The sequence below is a fragment of the Theropithecus gelada genome, chromosome 14 (assembly GCF_003255815.1).
Source record: "Theropithecus gelada isolate Dixy chromosome 14, Tgel_1.0, whole genome shotgun sequence".
Taxonomy (NCBI): Eukaryota; Metazoa; Chordata; class Mammalia; order Primates; family Cercopithecidae; genus Theropithecus; species Theropithecus gelada.
In genome coordinates, this window is record NC_037682.1 from 16,901,523 (window position 1) to 16,923,533 (window position 22,011).

General features: G+C 32.8%; 3 protein-coding genes across 3 annotated transcripts; 2 read left to right on the forward strand and 1 right to left on the reverse strand.

Moving 5' to 3' along the window:
• The first annotated feature begins 1,416 nt into the window (after positions 1-1,416).
• Positions 1,417-2,376, forward strand: LOC112605852 (olfactory receptor 8K3-like). Its single transcript, XM_025355781.1, has one exon. It carries the CDS (start codon positions 1,417-1,419, stop codon positions 2,374-2,376), a length of 960 nt encoding a protein of 319 aa, XP_025211566.1.
• Positions 2,377-11,077: 8,701 nt separating this feature from the next.
• On the forward strand, positions 11,078-12,007 carry LOC112607259 (olfactory receptor 8J3). Its single transcript, XM_025358370.1, has one exon. It carries the CDS (start codon positions 11,078-11,080, stop codon positions 12,005-12,007), a length of 930 nt encoding a protein of 309 aa, XP_025214155.1.
• A 7,682-nt stretch (positions 12,008-19,689) lies between these two features.
• LOC112607136 (olfactory receptor 8H3) lies at positions 19,690-20,714 on the reverse strand. Its single transcript, XM_025358229.1, has one exon. The coding sequence runs from the start codon at positions 20,693-20,695 to the stop codon at positions 19,757-19,759; it is 939 nt and encodes a 312-aa protein (XP_025214014.1). The 5' UTR covers positions 20,696-20,714; the 3' UTR covers positions 19,690-19,756.
• Positions 20,715-22,011: the final 1,297 nt, after the last annotated feature.

Here is a 22,011-nt window from a genome sequence, read left to right on the forward strand (position 1 = left end):
GCCACAGTGCTGGGCAATGGGCCTAGTAGGCAGATAAATTGAAACATGACAACAATCTCAACTAAAATCTAGATTCTAGTATTCTTAAAAATGTAGATTCCGATAGTTTTGTGATCTTAATTTTGTTGCTTTAATAGAGATACACAGTTTTAGAGTTTCCTACCGTACCAAAAAGTGATGTCTATGACAGGTATTATATAAATAATAGTATCTATGTCATACAACATTGTCAACTCGAATGTATTTATCACAGGGAGCAATAGAGCAATATATATATATATCTGAGGAAATAAAGAATAAAAATAAAAATAAGTGTACTTTTTACATAATAATTACAGTAAATAGATTCTACAAATTTTCTAAGTGGTCTTCATTTAACTTAATCCAAATAGTGAATATGTGTTGTCTGGGCCATGCAGGTAAAACAAATCAAATATCTGGTCTCTTCCTCTCTTTCTCTCTCTTATTCTTTCAGTTTTTCTCTTTTTCTCTCTCTTACCCTTTCTTTCCTTCTCTCTCTCTCTTTCTGGGTCTATGCATCTACATAGGATTTCTTCAGGAGGTTTTCATAATGTTAATCATATTAATAATGTTAATGTCTCTCTTAATGACATTAATTTTTCTATAATATAAAGACTTTATTTCTTTGAATCTTGACCTTATTTCCACTGTCATTGCCATGTTTCTCTATTGCTTCTGTTACCCATAAGCAGGAAGTAATATCTAAAGTATTGTTTATATTCAGGATAAAAACCTTTGTTACAAATACTTAACATTCTCTGCAACCCATAGTTTGTCTTACCAAGTTGGTTCATTATTACTGATGCTAAGTTAAATCTTGGGTTATGATTCTGATGGTTAGAATGTTTTAAAATTATGGCGTTCATTTTGCAGCTAACAAGTATGTGAGACAAATTGTTGGCACGGTAACAGTATGAATACTGTTCTGAACAAATTTCCCCCCATTGAAAGTAAACTTATTTGGTGGTGTTTACACTAGTTTTTTCAGTTACTTTTTGATCTTAGCTTATATCTCATTATTTTAATGCACTGGGTTAAAATATTCCTCAGGGACAATTAAATAATTGTGTACTGTGTGTGGTAATATTATCTATTTACAGAAAAGAAAGTTTCATTTGCTCGACCTTCAAGATTTATGGAAAAATACCAAAATTGGAGACATGAAATTATGTTTACATATGTAAAAGAATTATGTACATATAATTTATTCCATATTTATGTTATGTATATGTATGTTTATACACATATATATACATATATACACATATACTTCTGTATATATATACACACACATACACACGTGTATATATACATACACATATTTTTGTCATGTTTCTTAGAAGTTAATAATTACTTTTATATTTATTCCCAGTATAGGTTCCCTGAGTAACTTGAATGGACAAACACAATCTGACAGTAGTGAACGAATTCATTCTAATGGGAATCACGGACATCCCTGAACTGCAAGCTCCATTATTTGGGTTCCTCCTCATTGTATACATGTTGTCAGTGGTGGGTAACTTAGGCTTGATCATCCTCACAAAGATAGATTCTAGGCTTCAAACACCCATGTACTTTTTCCTAAGGCATCTGGCTTTCACTGATCTTGGTTATTCAACAGCAGTGGGACCCAAAATGCTAGCAAACTTTGTTGTAGATCAACATATAATCTCCTATAATTGGTGTGCTACCCAACTCACTGTCTTCGGTATATTTATCACTAGTGAAATTTTCATTCTGTCAGCAATGGCCTATGACCGCTATGTGGCCATCTGTAACCCGCTGCTCTATACGATCATCATGTCACAAAGAGCATGTCAAGTTCTAGTGGCAATACCTTATCTCTACAGTGTCTTTTTGACTTTGCTGGCCGTCACAAAAATGTTTACCTCATCATTTTGTGGCTATAACATCATCAAGTATTTCTACTGTGATACTCGGCCATTGATATATTTGCTCTGCTCATACACAGAAGACATTAAACTGATCATTTTAATCTTTTCAGCTTTTAATTTGATTTCATCTCTTCTGATAGTCCTTGTGTCTTACATTCTGATCCTTGTCGCTGTCCTCAAGATGAATTCTGCAGAAGGCAGGTACAAGGCCTTCTCCACCTGTGGATCTCACCTGACAGTGATAACTGTATTTTACAGCACCCTCTTCTTTATGTATGTTCACCCCAAATCCAGTCATTCACTTGATGTTGATAAAATGGCCTCTTTATTTTATACTTTGATAATACCTATGTTGAATCCAGTGATCTACAGTTTGAGGAACAAAGAGGTAAAAAATGCTCTATGTAGAACCTGGAAAATATGTGCAAATTATCTATTTAAAATTCACTGTAGGTTATGATAACAGTAAATGATGCGATAACAAATATATACACGAACCAATATTGCTTTACATTTGTACTGTTACCTCCATGTGATGAGCAAGAATCAGAGTGTCATAAGCACAGAAATAGATAATTTCATTAATTACCTTTAAATAAAAATCTGTCACTAACAGATGACTAATTCGTACTCATACTTTAACTATTAATCAATATTCAGTTTTAAGTTCAGCTTAGGTGCCTTTCCTATGTGTTCTCACATAGAAACTTTTTTCATATCTATTCCATTAACTTTTTAAAATTAAAGCTAGGGGCTGCATATTTTATCAGTATTTTATCTGAAATGCCTTGTACACTGAAAGGCACGTGTATAAATAGATTCATGTGATCAGTAAACAGATATTGTCAAGTTAACCAACATTTCTCTCTGCATGAAGCTTATAGAAAATGGGTGGAATGACAAGTGAGTTATTTTGTATGGTTGACAGTATTGAGTAAAATGAATATATTAGGTTGGTGCAAAAGTAATTGTGGTTTTTACCATTACTTTAAATAAAGCAAGCAGCCAGGACAACAATTAATTTTTTAATTGAGATTTTCAAGGGATTCCTCTGAGAAGACACTATTTAAGCAAACACTTGAAGAATTGAGTAAGCAGACTGTGTGAATATTTATGGGAAGGCTATTCAAGGGTGAGAGAACTATTACTATAACGGTTTTTAAATAATAATATGACTTTTGTTTTGAAAAGCAACAGTCAAAGGTGGTTGGACCATAAAATAAAAGTAAGAAATAAAATATATATTGAAGATTCGTAACATTAGAACTCAGCCAAGTAAAACTATACAGGCCTTTATAAGTCTTGCATTTTATCTTGATAAATAAGCCACTGTAGGATTTTTAGCTAACAAGTGTTCTGATCTATCTTTGGGTAATGGATAGCTATGACTGTTGCACAAGTTAGAGATTGCAGAATACTAAGAATGGAAAATGGAGGGTGAATTATGTGGAGGATTAATTATGATACACTCAGAAGTGAACAGAGGCATCAGCCAGGATGGGAATGTTCAGGGGATAAGAAGTGTTCCAAACCTTGAATGAAAAAAAAAAAAATTCTTCATATCAATGTGGATGTAAGAGGCTTAAAGATTAATGATTAAGAAAAAGAATGGAAAAAATATTTACAGAGCTCACCTAAATATTTCCTGAATATTATCTTCCGCTACCAAACAATACGGAGTAATTGAGAAGAGATTTTTAACTTCCCATTTAAACAAGAAAAAGAAAATAAAAGACAAAATATATGAAACGGTAGCTTTCACGACACAGATGTCAGGCAACTAAGGAGGGTTCCCCCTGAGAAATAGAAAACAAAGCAGTTGATTCCTGTGATACCTTCTCTTTTCTCTCTTATGAGAGTGAACAGACTGGGCTGCATGAAGGGCAAACCCAAGTGAAGCCCAGAATTCCTGAGTTTAAGAGACGGTTGAGAGTCTGCTGAGATAAAGGTAGCCAGGGGAGATTGCAGGACGGAGTACCAAAGATTATATATCTGCACAATGGACATTGTATCTCTGCAGAGAATCATCCTTAATTATTCAAGAGATGACTGATCAGAACATACAAAAGGAAACCACACGTAACTGAAGAAACAATCATCCTAAAAATAAAGAGAGCAGTGTCCAGCACTCAAATAGAGGCAGGTATTTTACCAATTTGTTACACATAGACTAGAAAAACTCATAATTCCTGAGGTTATGTGTACAGTATTCAAGATCCTACTCCAGTATAAGAAAATAATCAGTCTTAGACCAAGTACTGATCTGGACTCACTTGATTAATAATAAAAGTGATATCTAAAAGGATTAAATTGTTTTCAACTGATTGTATCCCACAACAAAGCTTAATAGTATTCATAAAATACAAAATTATCCAGCTAACACCAAGGCACAATTGGTAATATGTGGGGTACATTTAATAATTGTTAGGCATACAAAGAATCAGGAAATCATGATTCATAATGAATAGAACAATCAATCAATTGAAACTAACCAGGAACTGACATGGATGTTAGAATTATCAAACAAGGGCATTAAAAGTTTTGGGAGTGCATGCTGTATTTTCAAAAAGGTAAGCAGGAGCACAGAGGACACTAAAAAAATTGAATTCCCACAGAGAGATGTACAGTGTAAAAGATGAAAAGTACATGGGATTGTATTCATAGCAGATTAAACATTGTAGAAAAAAAAAAGTGAACTTGTAGACATACCAATAGAAAATATCCCAAATGAAACACAGAGAATCAAAATATTTTTTTAAAAAACAGAGAACAATAAGCTGAACAACTTCAAGAAGCCAAATATACATGTAATTAAACTCCGCAAAGAAGAGGGACATCAAAATTATTTAAATAAATTATAGGTGAAAGTTTTCCAATAGTTAAAAATTAAAAACCCTAAGATTCAAGAAGATTAAACAATCCCAGGTACAAACAATATGTAGAAAAGTAACTGAAGGCACATTGCAATCCAATGTGCTATATATATTTGCATATTCCATATATATATATATATATATATATATATATATATCTCACATTGGATTACAATGTGGAATACTATGTGGCTGATACAATATATATGGAATACTATATGAAATATTCAATATATATGTGGAATACTACTGAGCTGTAAAAAGAAGAAAATCATGTCCTTTGCAGTAATGTGGATGCAGCTGAAGGCCATTATTCTAAGCATATTAACACAGGAACAGGAAATCAAATAACACATGTTGTCACTTATAAGTGGGAACTAAAGATTGTGTACAAATAGAAAGATGGGTGGGAATGATAGACACTGCCCAGTATACTGGGGTATACTAGAGGGGAAGAGAGAGCAAGGTGCAAGGGTTGAAAAGCTACATATTGGGTACTGTGTTCACTACCTGGGTGATGGGATCACTCGTATAACGAACTTCAGTGATACTCAAATTACCCATGTAACAAACCAGCATATGTAGCCCTGAACCCCAAACAAAAGTGGAGAGAAAACAAAACAAAACAAAATAAAAACAAAACACAGTTTCCCATAGCAAGTGATAAAAACCTTAAGCAGTCAAAACACAAACACTTTGTATACTGAGGAATAGGAAAAATAATAACATTTTATTTCATGTAACATCATTGTTCATTTAGCTTCTCCTCAAAAACATTGTAAGTCAAGATACAGCAGAGCAACAGCATCAAAACACTGAAACAGAATAACTATCACCTAGGATTCTTTACCCAGGGAATATATATTTTGAAAAAGAATGTGAAATAAAGTTATTTCAGACCTATCAACATTGAAAGAACCCTTCATGATTAAACCTGCACTGGAAGAAATGATAAATGAAGCCCATCAATCAGAAGGGAAAAATACCAGATGGAAACATGATTCTAGACAAAAGAATGAACAGCACCAGAAATAACTATAGTGATTTCAATAATTTAAATCTATGTGAAAGATAATTATTTGTTTAAGAGTAATAAAAATATATAACAAAATTGTTATAAAGGACATGGCAGGAGTGGTTAAATACTGTAAAGTTCTTATTTTATATGCGAAGGGGTATAATTACACTTGAAAGTAAACTGTTACAAGTAAAATATCTATACCTTAAAACAAACACTGAAGTAAAAACCAGCACCACCTCCACAACAAAAAGGGTTGTAACTTTTCAAATGCAGGGATAAATATAACATATTACATTGATACAGCATAGATTAAATTCTTAATAGAATGTTTGTGCATATCAATTGATAGCAAAGCTCTATGTATGTCAATATATGAATATTACATTAAATTTACATAATGGTATCACAGTTTTTCTTTAGTACATTTCTATTATGTTCGACAATTTTGGTGAAATTTTAATATTCTTAAAGAGTCAAAGATAACATGCAGCTAATAAAGGTTAAGATCTAGGCCCCCCCTCTGCTCCCTGGGTGGGACTTACTAACGAACTCACAATGAAATTCATCTTTGCCAAAGTTGCAAAAGCAACTGATAACTCTTTGATAGCACGACAGGGTGACTAAAGTCAATAATTACTTGTACATTTTAAAACTTTTATCATTCTTTTAGGAAAACAAATAAAAATAAAACACAGAAATTATTATTATAAAGTATTATAAAAGCAAGATATTTTAACTAAAATTTACAATATTGTTCTTTTGTTCCATACGCTGTGCTCAAATGCACAGGAAAGAGAATTGCTGATCATACTGCTTTCAGCATTTATTTTGATCCCTACCTGCTGGTACTGCTAGTGTCAAACATTCTGATTTTGTCAGCCATATGTTGAATGCATTCTGCACTGGGCAGGAAAAAAGCTTTCTCCATGTGTGGTTCTCATCTTACAATGGTGGTTATGTTCTATGGATCTCTACATTTTGATATGGATAAATGGCCTCCTTGTTCTACGCTTTAATGATCCTCAGATTTAACCTCTTGATCTACAGCTTTAGCTTAGAATGTTGTTCCAATAAATTATAAGAAAATATTTATCACTTGACAGTGTTTCTAATAGATATAATTACATTCTTTATGACTCTACAAAAAAGACCCATTTTAATACTTCAAAAATAGATTGTTCTCATTATAATCAGCCAATTAACCCTCATATAATAGAATTCAATGAAAATACCACTTCCTTCCAAAATGTCTTTCTTCTGATTTACTATTTTCTTTAGTGATCTCTTACCCTATATTCTACCAGCGGAGCACACATTAAGCTATATTTTAGTAAACTATATCTTTGTTTTGTAGAGGTTTTGTCTTTTTTTAAAAATAGGATGTACATTCTCAATCTTGTTTTCATTTTATTTAAACAAAGTGAGTCAGACTCGTGCAGATGGCATATATTTGGATCACATGATTTTTTTGGTTTGTTTATTCTGTCAATTTCTTTCTTTTAATTGGAGAATGTAATCCATGTCCATTTAAAGTTATCACAGATAATGGAGAACATCCTTTTGGCATATTGCTATTTGTTTCCTATAGGTCCTATCCTTATTGTTGGTCATCCTTTCCTCCATAAGTTTTCTTGAGATTTTGGCTGAACTCTAGACGTGTGCATGGCATAAAGCTGTTAAAAGAAAGACCAGAAAATTGTAAGCTGAAACATTTCATAGAAACTACACAGGGCAGGAAGACATTAGAATTCTAAAAAGACATAGCGGAAAGTCCTTTTACAACACATAGACATCCAGTAGAAATCTCAGAAATAAAGCTATTTTAAACCCCTTTGCTAGCTTGAAAACAAGTCTCAAATAGAGTCAACTGATAACTGTTTGATAGCACGACAGGGTGACTAAAGCCAATACTTACTTGTACATTTTAAAACTTTTATCTTTCTTTTAGGAAAACAAATAAAAATAAAACACAGCAATCATTATAAAATTTACAATAGTCAACATCCAATCACAAATTCTAGTCCTATGAGAAAGCAGCAATGTGCAACCTTCAAAGTATTATTATAGATGTTGGATATACTGAATGATTTAGCACAAATACCAACATTGTGAGAAATAAATGAAACTGAAAATGTCAGATGGGACTTCAAGAGATGAAAATACAATATAAGATATGAACAAATATTTACTAGGTAAAATACATATTATACACTGAAAAAGAAAAGATGTGACTTGTCAACAATAGAGACAGTCAGAATGAAGCCAGACAGAAACATAATACTAAAAACAACACCCATGGAAACAGTCTCAGTCATCCATAGAACAATAGAACAATAACAAGATACCTACCATATGTTTAATTATAAAGTCTAAGTGGAAAGAAAAAACTATTATAGGACAAGAAATATGGAAAAAGTTGTTAGCCAGAATTTCTTTCTATTTTTTTAAATAATGATGAAGATATAACAGGATAAAATAACTCCAAGCAAAATAAACAGAAAATGATGGTAAAGTGCTTCACCATCAATTATAAAAAAATTATTTTAAAATATGATTATAAAAAATTATAACAAAATGTTTCAAAATTGCTAGTGATTAAAGATATATTATAAACAGATGAAGAAATGTTTTACCACTGATATATTGGCAGAAAAAATAAAAGTCATGACACTTTCTTATGTCAACCAATAACTATATGTCTGGTAGTATTATACTATAATCACCAGAAGTATCCTTTGTCAATGGATGTTGTATTTTCAAATTTTGCATGTTTTTTTCCAGAATTTTTTTTTCATTTGCTAACAAATTGCATGTGTGGGTGTCTGTGTGGTGTACTTAATATGAGCATAATATTGTCTAACTGAAATGCTGACAAAATCATATTTATAATTTCCTGTGTCTAGTCATATTGCATAATTCAATTATTCAGTTAGACTGAAACATAAAATATTACGACTTTTTCTAATGGAAAATTCTGAGAATTAACAAATATCCAAGGCACTCTCTCTCAGGTAATTATGTACAATTTTTTATCCTTGAATCAGATTGAAACTTCAACCAAATGAGTCTCAAGGGGGTTAGAAAAGAACCTTAAGTCTATTCTGTAGCCACCTGTGAGGGCTAAAGAAGTAGAAAGCAAAGCAGATTCTCTGTTGAAGTAAGTAGAAGCATTGATCATTGACAATTTTTAAGGGCAAAGCTTAAACTAAGTTACCACCAAAGATGTTGAAGGCCCCTATACGCTGCTAAAACTATTTCCTCCTTGCAATATAGTGCTATTAACTTAATGCTTCACGCTTTTCATCTATTTTTAACACGGATCTTTGTCTATCATTATCTACCTAGTGCCCCTCTTGTCCTATTCTCATTTCCTATCTATGTATGTTACAGCGTTTATGAGAACATATTCTAAAGCCAGGATAACTTTATCTGAATGAAGAACAAATGTGGCATAGGTCACACTTTTTTTTTTCCAGATATACACTTTCAAGAAATTAATTCTTGCCTGGAATCCTGGAAAGCCCTTCTTGTGATTGATTAAATAGCTGATTCTTTCTCAACCTTTAGGTTTCAACTCAAATGCCACCTTCTCAGAAGAGCCTTCCTTGTGAAAGTATTAATATCAATATTCCAAGTAAAAGTACTCTCCCAGGTTATCCTAGTATATTATCTTGTTTGTTTTACATATTATGCTTATTTAAATCTGCAATTATTGTGTTTATATGTCTTCTAAACAGATTTTTCTCTTCCCTATCATTACAATAACGTATTTATGATTTGAGGGTCAGGTAATTTATCTGAAGCTCGAACATAGCCTGGAACAAAGTACAATTTTAATAAATATGCGGAAAATAAGAGGATGATTCACGGAACTCAAAGGAAAAATTTACGCTTGGTATCATCAAACAAACTGGTACCAGATATCCGACAATGTTAGGAGTCATTTTGGTCTTATTTCTCTGTTTTTTTAAAAAATAGTCACTTCATTATTTTTTCTCACTGCAGAATAATTATTTGTTTTTCTTTCTACTCTATCTCTTTTAGAAGGAGAGAAAATGTCAATAGCTCTGAGCTTTTAAAATTCAGACCTTTGTGATAATATATTGTTAACTTTCTGGAACTTAATAGCGAACTTTAAAATAAAGAACTATATAATAAGACTTATTTGGACCAGGTGCCCACCACTGGAACTATCAACTGTGACTCCAACAGGACATGAATTCACTTAGTAAGGGGCAAATAATCATGATTAAAATATACAACTCGAGGAAAATATTCATCCATACTAAAATAGCATGCTGAATCTATGGCAAATACATGCAACATAATTATCATAAAAACTCGCAAAATGAAGGTGTTTTTTTCTGTTACAATAATATAAATATCAAAAACATAAAAAAAGATCAGCTAAAATTAAGAGCAGGTTTATTGTGTCAATTTAAGAAATATAACATTTTATAAACAAAAAAACTGATTTAGAAGAAAAATCATGAAAAAAACATGGAGAATTGTACAAATTTTAGCACAAGGAATAGTCATGAGAGGGAAGAAATAGAAAGTAGTACCCAGGAAAGTATAATGTCAAGGAATTACAAAAATGATAAAAATTTTACTGATATTATTTATGGAAACCTAAGAGGAGAAACAGCAACCTGAAAAATAAATCCGAAGACATTACCCATGTATTTTTGTCTGAGTCAATAAAATGGAAAGAGCAAAAGCAGTAAACAGACATGCATGTTGTAATTTGTAAGCTCAATATACATCTAATACATGTTATAAAGGGATATAATTCTTAAAATGAAGAGTATAGTACCTATTCTTGAGACAAAGTAGAATTATCTGATTAGGAAATTGCAAGTAGTCACTGGATTATTTGGTGATATACAATTTCTTAAGCCTTTCTCATGATCAATGCAAAAATCATCAGATACATCTCGACTTCACATGTTTGTAAGCTAAGAACATATTCTTAATTCAATTAACTGCAAGGCAGTAAACCCTCAAAATGTTGCAGGATGCTGAAACAACTATTTACTTTGCCATACTACATTTACCATACTTGCTTTACTGTCTCCCAAATGATTGCAAAGCTGATTTATTAGACTCAGAACACTGAGTTTAAAAACTGAATTAGATTAATACATGACAAGAAGATCTCACCCAGGAATTGTCCTTGCCATCTAATGGAAGTCCTAGAAAATGATTCCTTAAAGTCTATAACCACTTATTTTCTTCCTCAAACAGATGAATTTCCAAACTCTGACATGGCTCCTGAAAATTTCACCAGCGTCACTGAGTTTGTTCTCACGGGTGTCTCTGGCTGTCCAGAGCTCCAGATTCCCCTCTTCCTGGTCTTCCTGGTGCTCTATGTGCTGACCTTGGCAGGGAACCTGGGCATCATCACCCTTACCAGTGTTGACTCTCGACTTCAAACCCCCATGTACTTTTTCCTGCGACAGCTGGCTATCATCAATCTTGGTAACTCTACTGTCATTGCCCCTAAAATGCTGATTAACTTTTTAGTAAAGAAGAAAACTACCTCATTCTATGAATGTGCCACCCAGCTGGGAGGGTTCTTGTTCTTTATTGTATCGGAGGTAATGATGCTGGCTGTGATGGCCTATGACCGCTATGTGGCCATTTGTAACCCTCTGCTCTACATGGTGGTGGTGTCTCGGCGGCTCTGCATCCTGCTGGTCTCCCTCACATACCTCTATGGCTTTTCTACAGCTATTGTGGTTTCACCTTGTGTATTCTCTATGTCTTATTGCTCTTCTAATATAATCAATCATTTTTACTGTGATATTGCACCTCTGTTAGCATTATCTTGCTCTGATACTTACTTACCAGAAGCAATAGTCTTCATATCTGCAGCAACAAATTTGGTTTTTTCCATGATTACAGTTCTAGTATCTTATTTCAATATTGTTTTGTCCATTCTAAGGATACATTCATCAGAAGGAAGGAAAAAAGCCTTTTCCACCTGTGCTTCACATATGATGGCAGTCACAGTTTTCTATGGGACAATGCTGTTCATGTATCTGCAGCCCCAAACCAACCACTCATTGGATACTGATAAAATGGCTTCTGTGTTTTACACATTGGTGATTCCTATGCTGAATCCCTTGATCTACAGCCTAAGGAATAATGATGTAAAAGTCGCCTTAAAGAAATTCATGGAAAATCCATGCTAATCTTTTAAATCAATGTAATTTTAGAACTATATACAAAAATGAAGAGATAGTTCATGTAACCTGCTATTACGTGAGAGAAATAAAACTTTAGGTGCCTGACTTACAAGTTTACAAGCAACCCTAAGAATTACCAAGAGGTAGGATTTAAAGATTTTTGAATTTAAAAAGTAAAATACATGGAAACATTTTGAGTTGTGAGAGAAATACAAAGCAAAAATATTATTCATTAACTTTGCCCAGAAATAATCAGGTAATCAGTCTGAATAAAATATATTCAGGAGTAAGGAGCAGTATCAGTTTTAAAAGGTGAAGTTTGAACAGAGCAACAGAATGTGAACAAGGGAATTAAAGTGAATATTTTTCATTCTGTGGACTCCTTTTTTTTTTTTTTTCCGGGTATGGTTGGGTAGCATGGATCCCTGCATCTTGAAAAACTGTGAATACAGATGACTAAAATCCTTTTTACAACAAAGTTAGCAAACTTGAACTGACAATAATATTTAAAATAAAGCTCTTTAACTCTTTTTAAATATTGTTTGAAGAAACAATATAGACATACTACCAATTAATACATATTTTCAATCCTCACCATGATATAATTGAAAATATTTTATTCCAATTAATATATTTTCTACAATTTTTAAAATGCACAGACTACTATCATTGAATATGCTTTCATAATACTGGGTTTGCTTTGTAAACATCATATTTTATAAAAATTTCCTTTTCTCCTTCCTCTAAATACCATTCTTCCTTAATATGGAAAACAAATGTTCTATTTGGGTATATTAATAAACTTTAAAAAAAACTTGTCTTTGGGAGGCCGAGACGGGCAGATCCGAGGTCAGGAGATCGAGACCATCCTGGCTAACATGGTGAAACCCCGTCTCTACTAAAAAATACAAAAAACTAGCCGGGCCAGGTGGCGGGCGCCTGTAGTCCCAGCTGCTGGGGAGGCTGAGGCAGGAGAATGGCGTAAACCCGGGAGGCGGAGCTTGCAGTGAGCTGAGATCCGGCCACTGCACTCCAGCCTGTGCGACAGAGTGAGACTTCGTCTCAAAAAAAAGAAAAAAAAAATTAAAAAATAAAAAAATAAAAAACTTGTTTATGGGAGTTTCTTATATCATTAGAAATATGTTTTTAATTTTTGTTCTTTTTTCTGATAGTTTTTGATCAGTAAGTGTACACTTGAACCTATTGTACAACTTATATAGGAGTAATCAGACTATATCCCAGACTCGTCAAATAAAAATCATAAAGCAAAGGTCAGAAAATTCCTATTATAAGTGCCAATGGGGATTCTGGCATTGAAACTTAGGAATATATCCTTACAAATAAAGAACTAGACTGGAAGATACATATGGAAGATTATGTTGACATTCTATGTGTGTGTTCAATTTACTTGTAAGTCGGTTCCAGTGTTGAAGAGTTCCTTCAGGACTAAAGAACCAAAGAAACTAAATCTTCAGTCATGAATAATTATGAATAATTATGATATGAATAATTATGAATAAGATATAAATCATTGTGATATTAAAAAGGAAATACAATACAACTCTACAGGACAAAATTTGACTCAAGGAACTGGAAAAGTAATGATTGGGTATTTTTAAATTTGCCTTGGTGTTGAGATATTCAGTCTACTTTTTACACCAATCTTTCTTCCACTTGGTGAAAGAATGAAAACGCAGGAAAAAGCTATCTTGTTTGCATAAGATGAGGTGTCTGAGGTAATATAATCACTTTTCCACAGTCCCCAATTCATTCCCATTTTTATTGTGTATTACATTTCCATCATAATTTTGTTTTTATAAAAATTATCTTTGGATTCCACTGAATATCATTTTCTAGTTAGGCCTTCTGTTGACCAATGGAATAATGTAACCACATGTTTAATAATCAAATTTGTTCCACCAAAGTCAGTTTTCATAAACCATTAAGAAGGTCCTCAAATGACGATTTTTAGATTTAGGAAGAAAGGCTAGAAGACCATAAAATTGTTTGTAGCCAAATATGACAAATGAAATATGATGAATTTTACCAGATCTATTATATATTGATGTCAGGTTTTTATTTAAATTTTCAAGTCTAAATATTATAATGCAATGAAAATTTATCAATTGAAAAATAATTGGTTTACCTAGTGTGATAATAAATGAATGGAGTACTATTTATGTGTATGCATGTAATACTCTGGGAATTTCTAATGTGAAGAAGAATTATCCTTCTTAGAAATTAATTTGCCAGAAATGCTTGGGCATCTATACGAGTTTGGTATTGTGAAGAGTGTTCCAGAAAATAGGTAACTTTATTTGGACCCTAAAGTAGGGAAAAATATTAAAACACTTGGTGCATAATGATAAAGTCACTTCAGGTATATATATTTTTTTCATTTTTAATAAATTTTGTGCTATGCAAGCTAATGGTGCTGTGAGTACAACTTTATTTGGAAGGAGATTTCTGGGTATCTTAATCTTCAGAGGTTTCTTCGTAAAAATATTCAATCCTATCTGTTTTACATGTCCTCTCTTCTGTGGATCTCCACACTTGGGTGTTCTCTATTACTTTCATTTATTACCCAGCTTTTTTTTTTTTTTTTTAAAGTGTCCTATATTTTTTAAATGCAATGTTTATAGTAATTAAGTGATTCACTATAAATTTACCATATGTATATGAGTGTTTATCCACCACTGTTGATATTGCAAATTAAAAAGGAGGCTTATAAAAATATTATTTATTAAAGGAAATGAGAATGTCGAGCTAGGAAAGAGTGAACTCTTACACTGGTAAGTCAAAGAGATGTTGTTTCCCTCCAAATGATGTGATGTGAGAAGATGTGACCAAAGATGATATCAAGGATGAAAAGATAAAATGCCAATAAGAATGGAGTGAGATGGAAAACAGAAAGTAGGAGGTGGAAAAGAGAGGTGGAGCAAATGAAGACACTTTGGTATAATGTGTCCTGTGCTATAGCCTCTATGTATTCATTGCATAAATATCTATTAAGGACCATGTTCAGTCAGAAAGAAATAATGCACGACTATCATATTACAGTGACAAGAACTGACAGAAGAAGATTGTGTAGAATTTCTATATTGTGACTTGGGCCATAGAGAGTAGGAAAGAATCGGAAACCAACATAATCAAACTTAGAAAACTCCCTTAAAGCCTAGTATCTTCTGATGATCACTAGAGACTAGCACTGTTCTTTGTGACCTACTTATAACTATAGAGACCAACCAAAAAGCTCTTAAACATACAGGAATAAAATTAGCAATAAACTTAACCAAAGAAGTAAAATATCTCTACAATGTAAACTACAAAACATTATGAAAGAAATTGAAAAGGATACAAGAAAATCTAAAGATATTCCATGTTCATGGATTGAAATAATCAATTATCATAAAGATGTTCATACAGTCCTACACAATCTACAGATTAAAAGCAATTCCTATCAAAATACCCACGCCATTCTTCACAGAAAGAGAACAAAAATCGAAAAGTTTATACACCAAAGTGTGTATCTTGCTTCCCACCTTTTTGCTTCATATCCTGCCTACCCCAAAGGATTTGGAAATATTTTTATATTTATCCACATAGATGTCTTAATTTTCCTAAAGAACTGTCCCCACTTTCCAGAAGTGCCAGATAAATATTTATTGAAATCCATGCCATGATGAATTTTCTGCCTGCCAAAAATAGTCATTACCTTATGTGCAGTAGGAGTGGGACACTTTAATTTAGAGATGGGAGGAGGGAGAGCATCAGGAAAAAATAACTAATGGGTACTAGGCTTAATTACCTGGGTGATAAAATATTCAGTATGACAAACCCCAGGACACAAGTTTACCTGTGTAGCAAACCTGCACATATAGCCCTAAACTTAAATGTTAAAAAATAATAATAGCCATTCTCACTGGGGTGAGATGGCATCTCAGTGTCGTTTTGATTTGCATACCTCCAATGATCAGTGATATTGAGCTTTTATTCATATGCTTATTGGCCACATGTATGTCTTCTTTTGAAAAATGTCTGTTTAAGTCCTTTGTCCACTTTTTAAAGGAGTTTTTTTTTTTTTCTTGTAAATTTGTTTAAGCTCTTTTTAGATGCTGGATATTAGACCTTTGTCAGTGGCATTGAATGCAAAATTTTTCTCCCATTCTGTAGGTTGTCTGTTTACTCTGCTGAGAATTCCTTTTGCTGTGCAGAAGCTCTTTAGTTTAATTAGATACCTTGTCAGTTTTTGCTTTTGTTTTGGTTGCTTTTGGTGTCTTCATCATGAAATTTTTGCCCATTCCTATGTCCAGAATAATATTGCCTAGTCTGTCTTCTAGGGTTTTTATAGTTTGGGGTTTACAGTGAAGTCTTTAATCCATCTCGAGTTAAATTTTGCATAGAGTGCAAGAAAGGGGTCTGGTTTCCATCCTCTGCATATGGCTAGCCAGTTATCCCAGCACCATTTATTGAATACTGAGTTCTCTTCCCATTGTTTGTTTTTGTCAGCTTTGTCAAAGATTTGATAATTGCAAGTTTGTTGCCTTATTTCAGGGTTCTCTATTCTGTTCCATTGGTTTATGTGCCTATTTTTGTACCAGTACCATGCTGTTTTGGTTACTGTATCCCTGCAGTGTAGTGTGAAGTTGGGGAATGTAATGCCTCCAGCTTTGTTCTTTTATTTTTAAATAATTTACCTTGGCTATTTGGGATATTTTTGGGTTTCATATGAATTTTGTAATATTTTTTTCTAGTCCTGTGAAGAAAGTCACTGGTAGTTTGACAGGAATACCATTGAATCTGCAAATTGATTTGGGCAGTGTGGCCATATCAAGGATATTGATTCTTTCTATTCATGAGCATGAAATATTTTTCTATTTGTTTGTGTCATCTTTGATTTCTTTGAGCAGGGTTTTGTAATTCTCATTATAAAACTCTTTCACCTTCCTAGTTAGCTCTGTTGCTAAATATTTTACTCTTTCTGTGGCAATTGTGAATGGGATTGTGTTCCTAATTTGGCTCTCAGCTTGACTGTTTGGTAGATAGGAATGCTAGTGATTTTTGCACATTGTTTTTGTGTCCTGAAACTTCTGAAGTTGTTTATCAGCTGTAGTAACTTTTGGGCCAAGACTATAGGGTTTTCTAGATATATAATTTTTTCTTGGTTAGTGTGGCTACAGGTTTCTCAATTTTTTTTTCATGATTTCTTTTTGTTGTTGCTGTTTTTAAGGCTTTCTTTTTATTTAAAAATATTTTGTCTTAAGTTCAGGGGTACATGTGCAGGTTTGTTACGTAGGTAAACTTGTGTCGTGAGGATTTGTTGTACATGAGATTTTCTATATGACATAGATTGCTCAATGTGCTTACATTTATTCTTTTCTGTTTGTTCATTATCATTATAATTTATATCTTTTGTCCCTTTGCAGATATTTTACTATGCATATTCTAACCTGATTCTCCTCTTCACAGACACTAGCTCAGCTCTGAATTTTTGAAACTTTCAACAAAGTTTCAGATGGGGGAAATGTTGGGGCTCAGAGCACCATATTTTAAAGTATGGTATGTTGGCATGCTGAGTGCTTTGAACCACATGAGACTGAAAGGGCTTCAGAACTTTCTCCTATCTTCCTTTCTTCTGCTTTCCCTTTTCTCCCAAGGCAAGCCTTGGAAACTAGAGTTTCTCTTCCCCAAGGTGTGTCATAGAAAATAAAATTTCCTTCTCCAAAGCAAGCAAGCAAGCCCTAAAAATATTACTGCGATCTTCCCCTGATTTTCTGTGTAGAAGCTCATTGTAAAGAAATTCTCTGATTTATGTTGTCTCAAAGTAGGTCATAGACCCACATTCCAGAAGGGTCCTGTCCTATACCTAAGGAAAAGGAATGTTACACCAAAGTTTTATAATGAGAATATATTGTGAAATAAATTAAGAAAGGAAATAATATGTATTAAAAGATTTGAATTTGCTAGTTGACAGTTTGAATTAGTGAAATTTTATTAAAATGTTAACTCCTAAAATAGAGGTTACAGTCTATTTTAAACACTCAAAATGCACTTAGAAAAAATCAAATATAATGGTACAAACAAAACAAATTTCAATATATAAAAAAAGTTTTGCTTGAATGAAAACTAGTAACTGTTACAAAAGTTTAAACAAAAAAGACAAATACTTGGAAAATAAAAAGTAGCTTCTAAAGGGTCCTATAAAAAGCGGAGAAAAACAAAACTGTGATTCCAGAATATGTAAGGAAAATATTTAAAAATAAAAGACATTTAAGCACACTACCTGACTAAAATTGACAGGATGTCACAACATCTGAATTCATTGTCAATTCTTTGCTTTACATCTTTTCTGTACTAAGAAATGTAAAATCAATGAATAAAGCATTTAATTCAAAGAGTTATTTTTAAAACTGAAACAAACCTGTAGAAATCAGGAGAAAGGCAATGAGTTTTAAAGGCACACAGGATTTTAATAAAGAAGCAATCTGACACATTACAGACATCCAGTTTTCACATGTTTAGCATGCAAAGGACATATCACTGCATGTGTATTTTTAACTTGATGAATTTATATTTCAAGTCCAAAACATTGTGAAATGAGTCTTGATGGTGCCCATGCATCAAGAAAACTTTATATTACAGTTGGCAATGACAAAGAGATTATCAAATATTAAACTTGTAAATGAATACAGAAAGCTGAAAATAGTACGTGGAAAGTGATAGAAATTTTGTTTATATGTGTTATATACGTGCACATATTTGAAACTATTGATCTAGCAGAACATGCACAAAATTCAATATTTGTTTTTCTGAAACAAAACAAGTTTATTAGAGAAGTAAATAAACAAAAGAATGGTGACTCCACAGGAAGAGCAGACAAAACTCAGTATTTGTAGAGGATTTCCATTTTTTCAATATTTTACGGTATTTTTCAAATTTTCTCTAACGTTATATTAATATACGCTATTTTTCTATGACATAATTCTACTGAAATATTTTACTTCTGAAATCCAAAACTGTGTGCTGCTGATTTCTTTTTCTTTTTAGTTCTGTCAATTAAATTAACCAAAAGTAATTTGTAAAACACAAGTTTACATTCTTGAAAAAAGGCATTGTGCAGTAATGTAAGTTTTCTAATGATAATGGGAAGCATTAATTATCGTCGCCTTAAATACTCTACAACTACCCTCTGATCAGATTTGGAGTTATTATTTATCTTGTGCACTTAGGGAAAGGAGGCTTAAGCTTTAGGTAACAAATTAATGACTATACAGCTAAAAGTGTAGCATATTTATAATCTAACACTTGGAAAATTTTATTCCAAAATAAGTACTCCTACACACTCCACTATAATTCTTCCTCATATAATAAATGGAATGACATCTAAAACTATTATCATTGTGTCCCAAATAGTTCTTTCTATAACAAATTTATCTACAATTGAAGTATACACAAGAATTTGAATAATATAATTTTAAGTGACAACCATATTTTCTTATTTTCCACATCAGTTGCTTCAAAAATATATATGTAGACAGAAAACACAACACACATATTATGATTCTAATTACCATTTGGATTTCTAAAAACACATGCCTTAAAATGTTTTAAATCATGTTTAGTCAAGCAAAGAGTAGCACAACAGAAATGCAAACAAATTAAAGGATTTAATTGTTTTTATAGAGATGCCAAGAAAATACCCAAATAGGAATGAAAGAAAAGATGAGATTAAATATTCCATTTCTGCTGTTTTAACTACCTGGAGTCCTGTCTTCTCTGCATGACTCTAATGAGAGCATTTTTCACTTCTTTGTTTCTAAGACTATAAATGAGTGGATTCAGCATGGGAATCACAATAGTATAAAACACAGAAGCCACTTGATCCCTTCCCAAGGAATAAGACTTTCTTGGTTTTAAATAAGTAAAAATCATAGTGCCATAAAAGATGGTGACTCCCAAGAGATGAGAGGTGCAAGTAGAGAAAGCTTTCTGCTTTCCCGAAGTGGAATTAATTTTCAGGATAGTAGAGAGAATGCACATATAGGACGCAGATATTGTGAAAAGGGACACCATCAGGGTGGAACCAGCGATAATGAATATCAGGATTTCGGTGTTGTATGTGTCAGTGCAGGACAGAGCTAAAATTGGGGACGTGTCACAGAAAAAGTGATGAATTATGTTTGACTCGCAGAAATGCAATCTGCTCATGCAAACCACGTTGACAAAGGAGTCCATAAAGCCAATCACATAGGGCCCAGTGAGGAGAGCGCGGCAGAGACTTTTGGACATAATAACTGGGTAGTGTAGAGGACTGCAGATAGCTACATAGCGATCATAGGCCATTGAGGAGAGAAGATAACATTCAGCAGTACCCAAGAAGACAAAAAAGAACATCTGGGCAAAGCAGCCCGTGAAGGAAATAGAGTTGGAAGTCAGTAGGTTTGCTAAGGTTTTAGGTGTGACGACAGTTGAGTAACTGAGGTCAATAAATGACAGGTGAATGAGGAAAAAATACATGGGAGTGTGAAGTTGGAGGTCCAGGCGGATTATCAATATCATCCCCACATTCCCCAGCATAGTAATTACGTATATCAGGAAAAACAGCATAAAGAGGGCCATCTGGATCTCTTCAGAATCTGACAGTCCCATAAGGATGAAGTCAGGTACATTTGTGTTATTCCATGTACCCATCATGTTCGCCTGCTCTAAACTGCTGAGAAATCAAAGCTGATAGGTAGAAGGGGTGCCTGTAATCCCAGCTACTGGAGGAGCTGAGGCAGAAGAATCGCTTGAACACGGGAGGCGGAGGTTGCAGTGAGCCGGGATCGCACTATTGCATTCCAGCCCCAGCGACTGTGCCAGACTCCGACTCAAAAAAAGTAAACAAACAATCAAAAAAAATTTCTGTTTATACGAGTGACCTAGCATTTAATAATTAGTTTAGCCTTCTATAAATTGCTAACAAATTTATAGAATATGACTCAAGAAACTAATTTTATTGCCAATATAGATATATGTACAAATTAACATTTGCATATATTATAATAAAACTAATTTTACTGCCAATATAGATATATGTACAAATCAACATTTACGTATGTTATAATAAAATATAGCATATTGCACAATTAGAATGAACCTGACATTGTTTTGAATGTCTTCCTTTATTGACACATTTAATCCATCTGAAAATATTATACCATAGATACTACTATTATCCACATAGTTTAGGGGAGGAGAAAAAGAGTATGGAAGGTTGGAGTAATTTATTCAACGTTGTTGGATCAATTTACTGTTGACACTGATTCTACAAAGATATCTTAACTTCAGAGAGAAAGCTTATAATACACTCTTGTTTATAAATAATTTCAGAAAACTTGAGAAAACAGCTAGACGTGTAATAAAAAATGAAACAGTTTCATTATATCATTTATGGCCCTTTTGTTTCCAATATTATTTAATAATAATTTTCAATAAATTTCACCCTTGGGGATTTTAGTCAGCTACATTAAAATTATAGACAATATATAAGTATTAATTTACAAAAGAGGTGATGTTTTCCTGACTTAACTAATCAAAATCTAATTTCTTCCAAAAATTATATTTTCAAAATACATACTTTGCTTGTAGCCTCTGATTCTGACAACTCCAAATTTGTTTCACAAACCCTGAGGTTACTTAGGGTAAAGAGTAAATGATATGCGTATGTATTAGTATATTATTCTGATAAAGTCCCCATTTTATTTCATCTGAAGTAAAATGTGAAACAAAATCTTCCAATTTTGAAAATAATACTTACTGTGTGTGAGTCAACATTCATGAAAAAATTTTCTTCTTATATTATCAGTCTGGAAATTTGTCAACTTCAAATTTTTGTTATAAAATGTGAAAACTCTTTAAGGAGGTGATTTTTTAATAATATTTGTTTTCCTTGAGATACTTTGTTTTTACATTTTTATGCATTCATTATGTTTTATTCTAAGCTAAACCAATCTAGACATTTTGTTTAG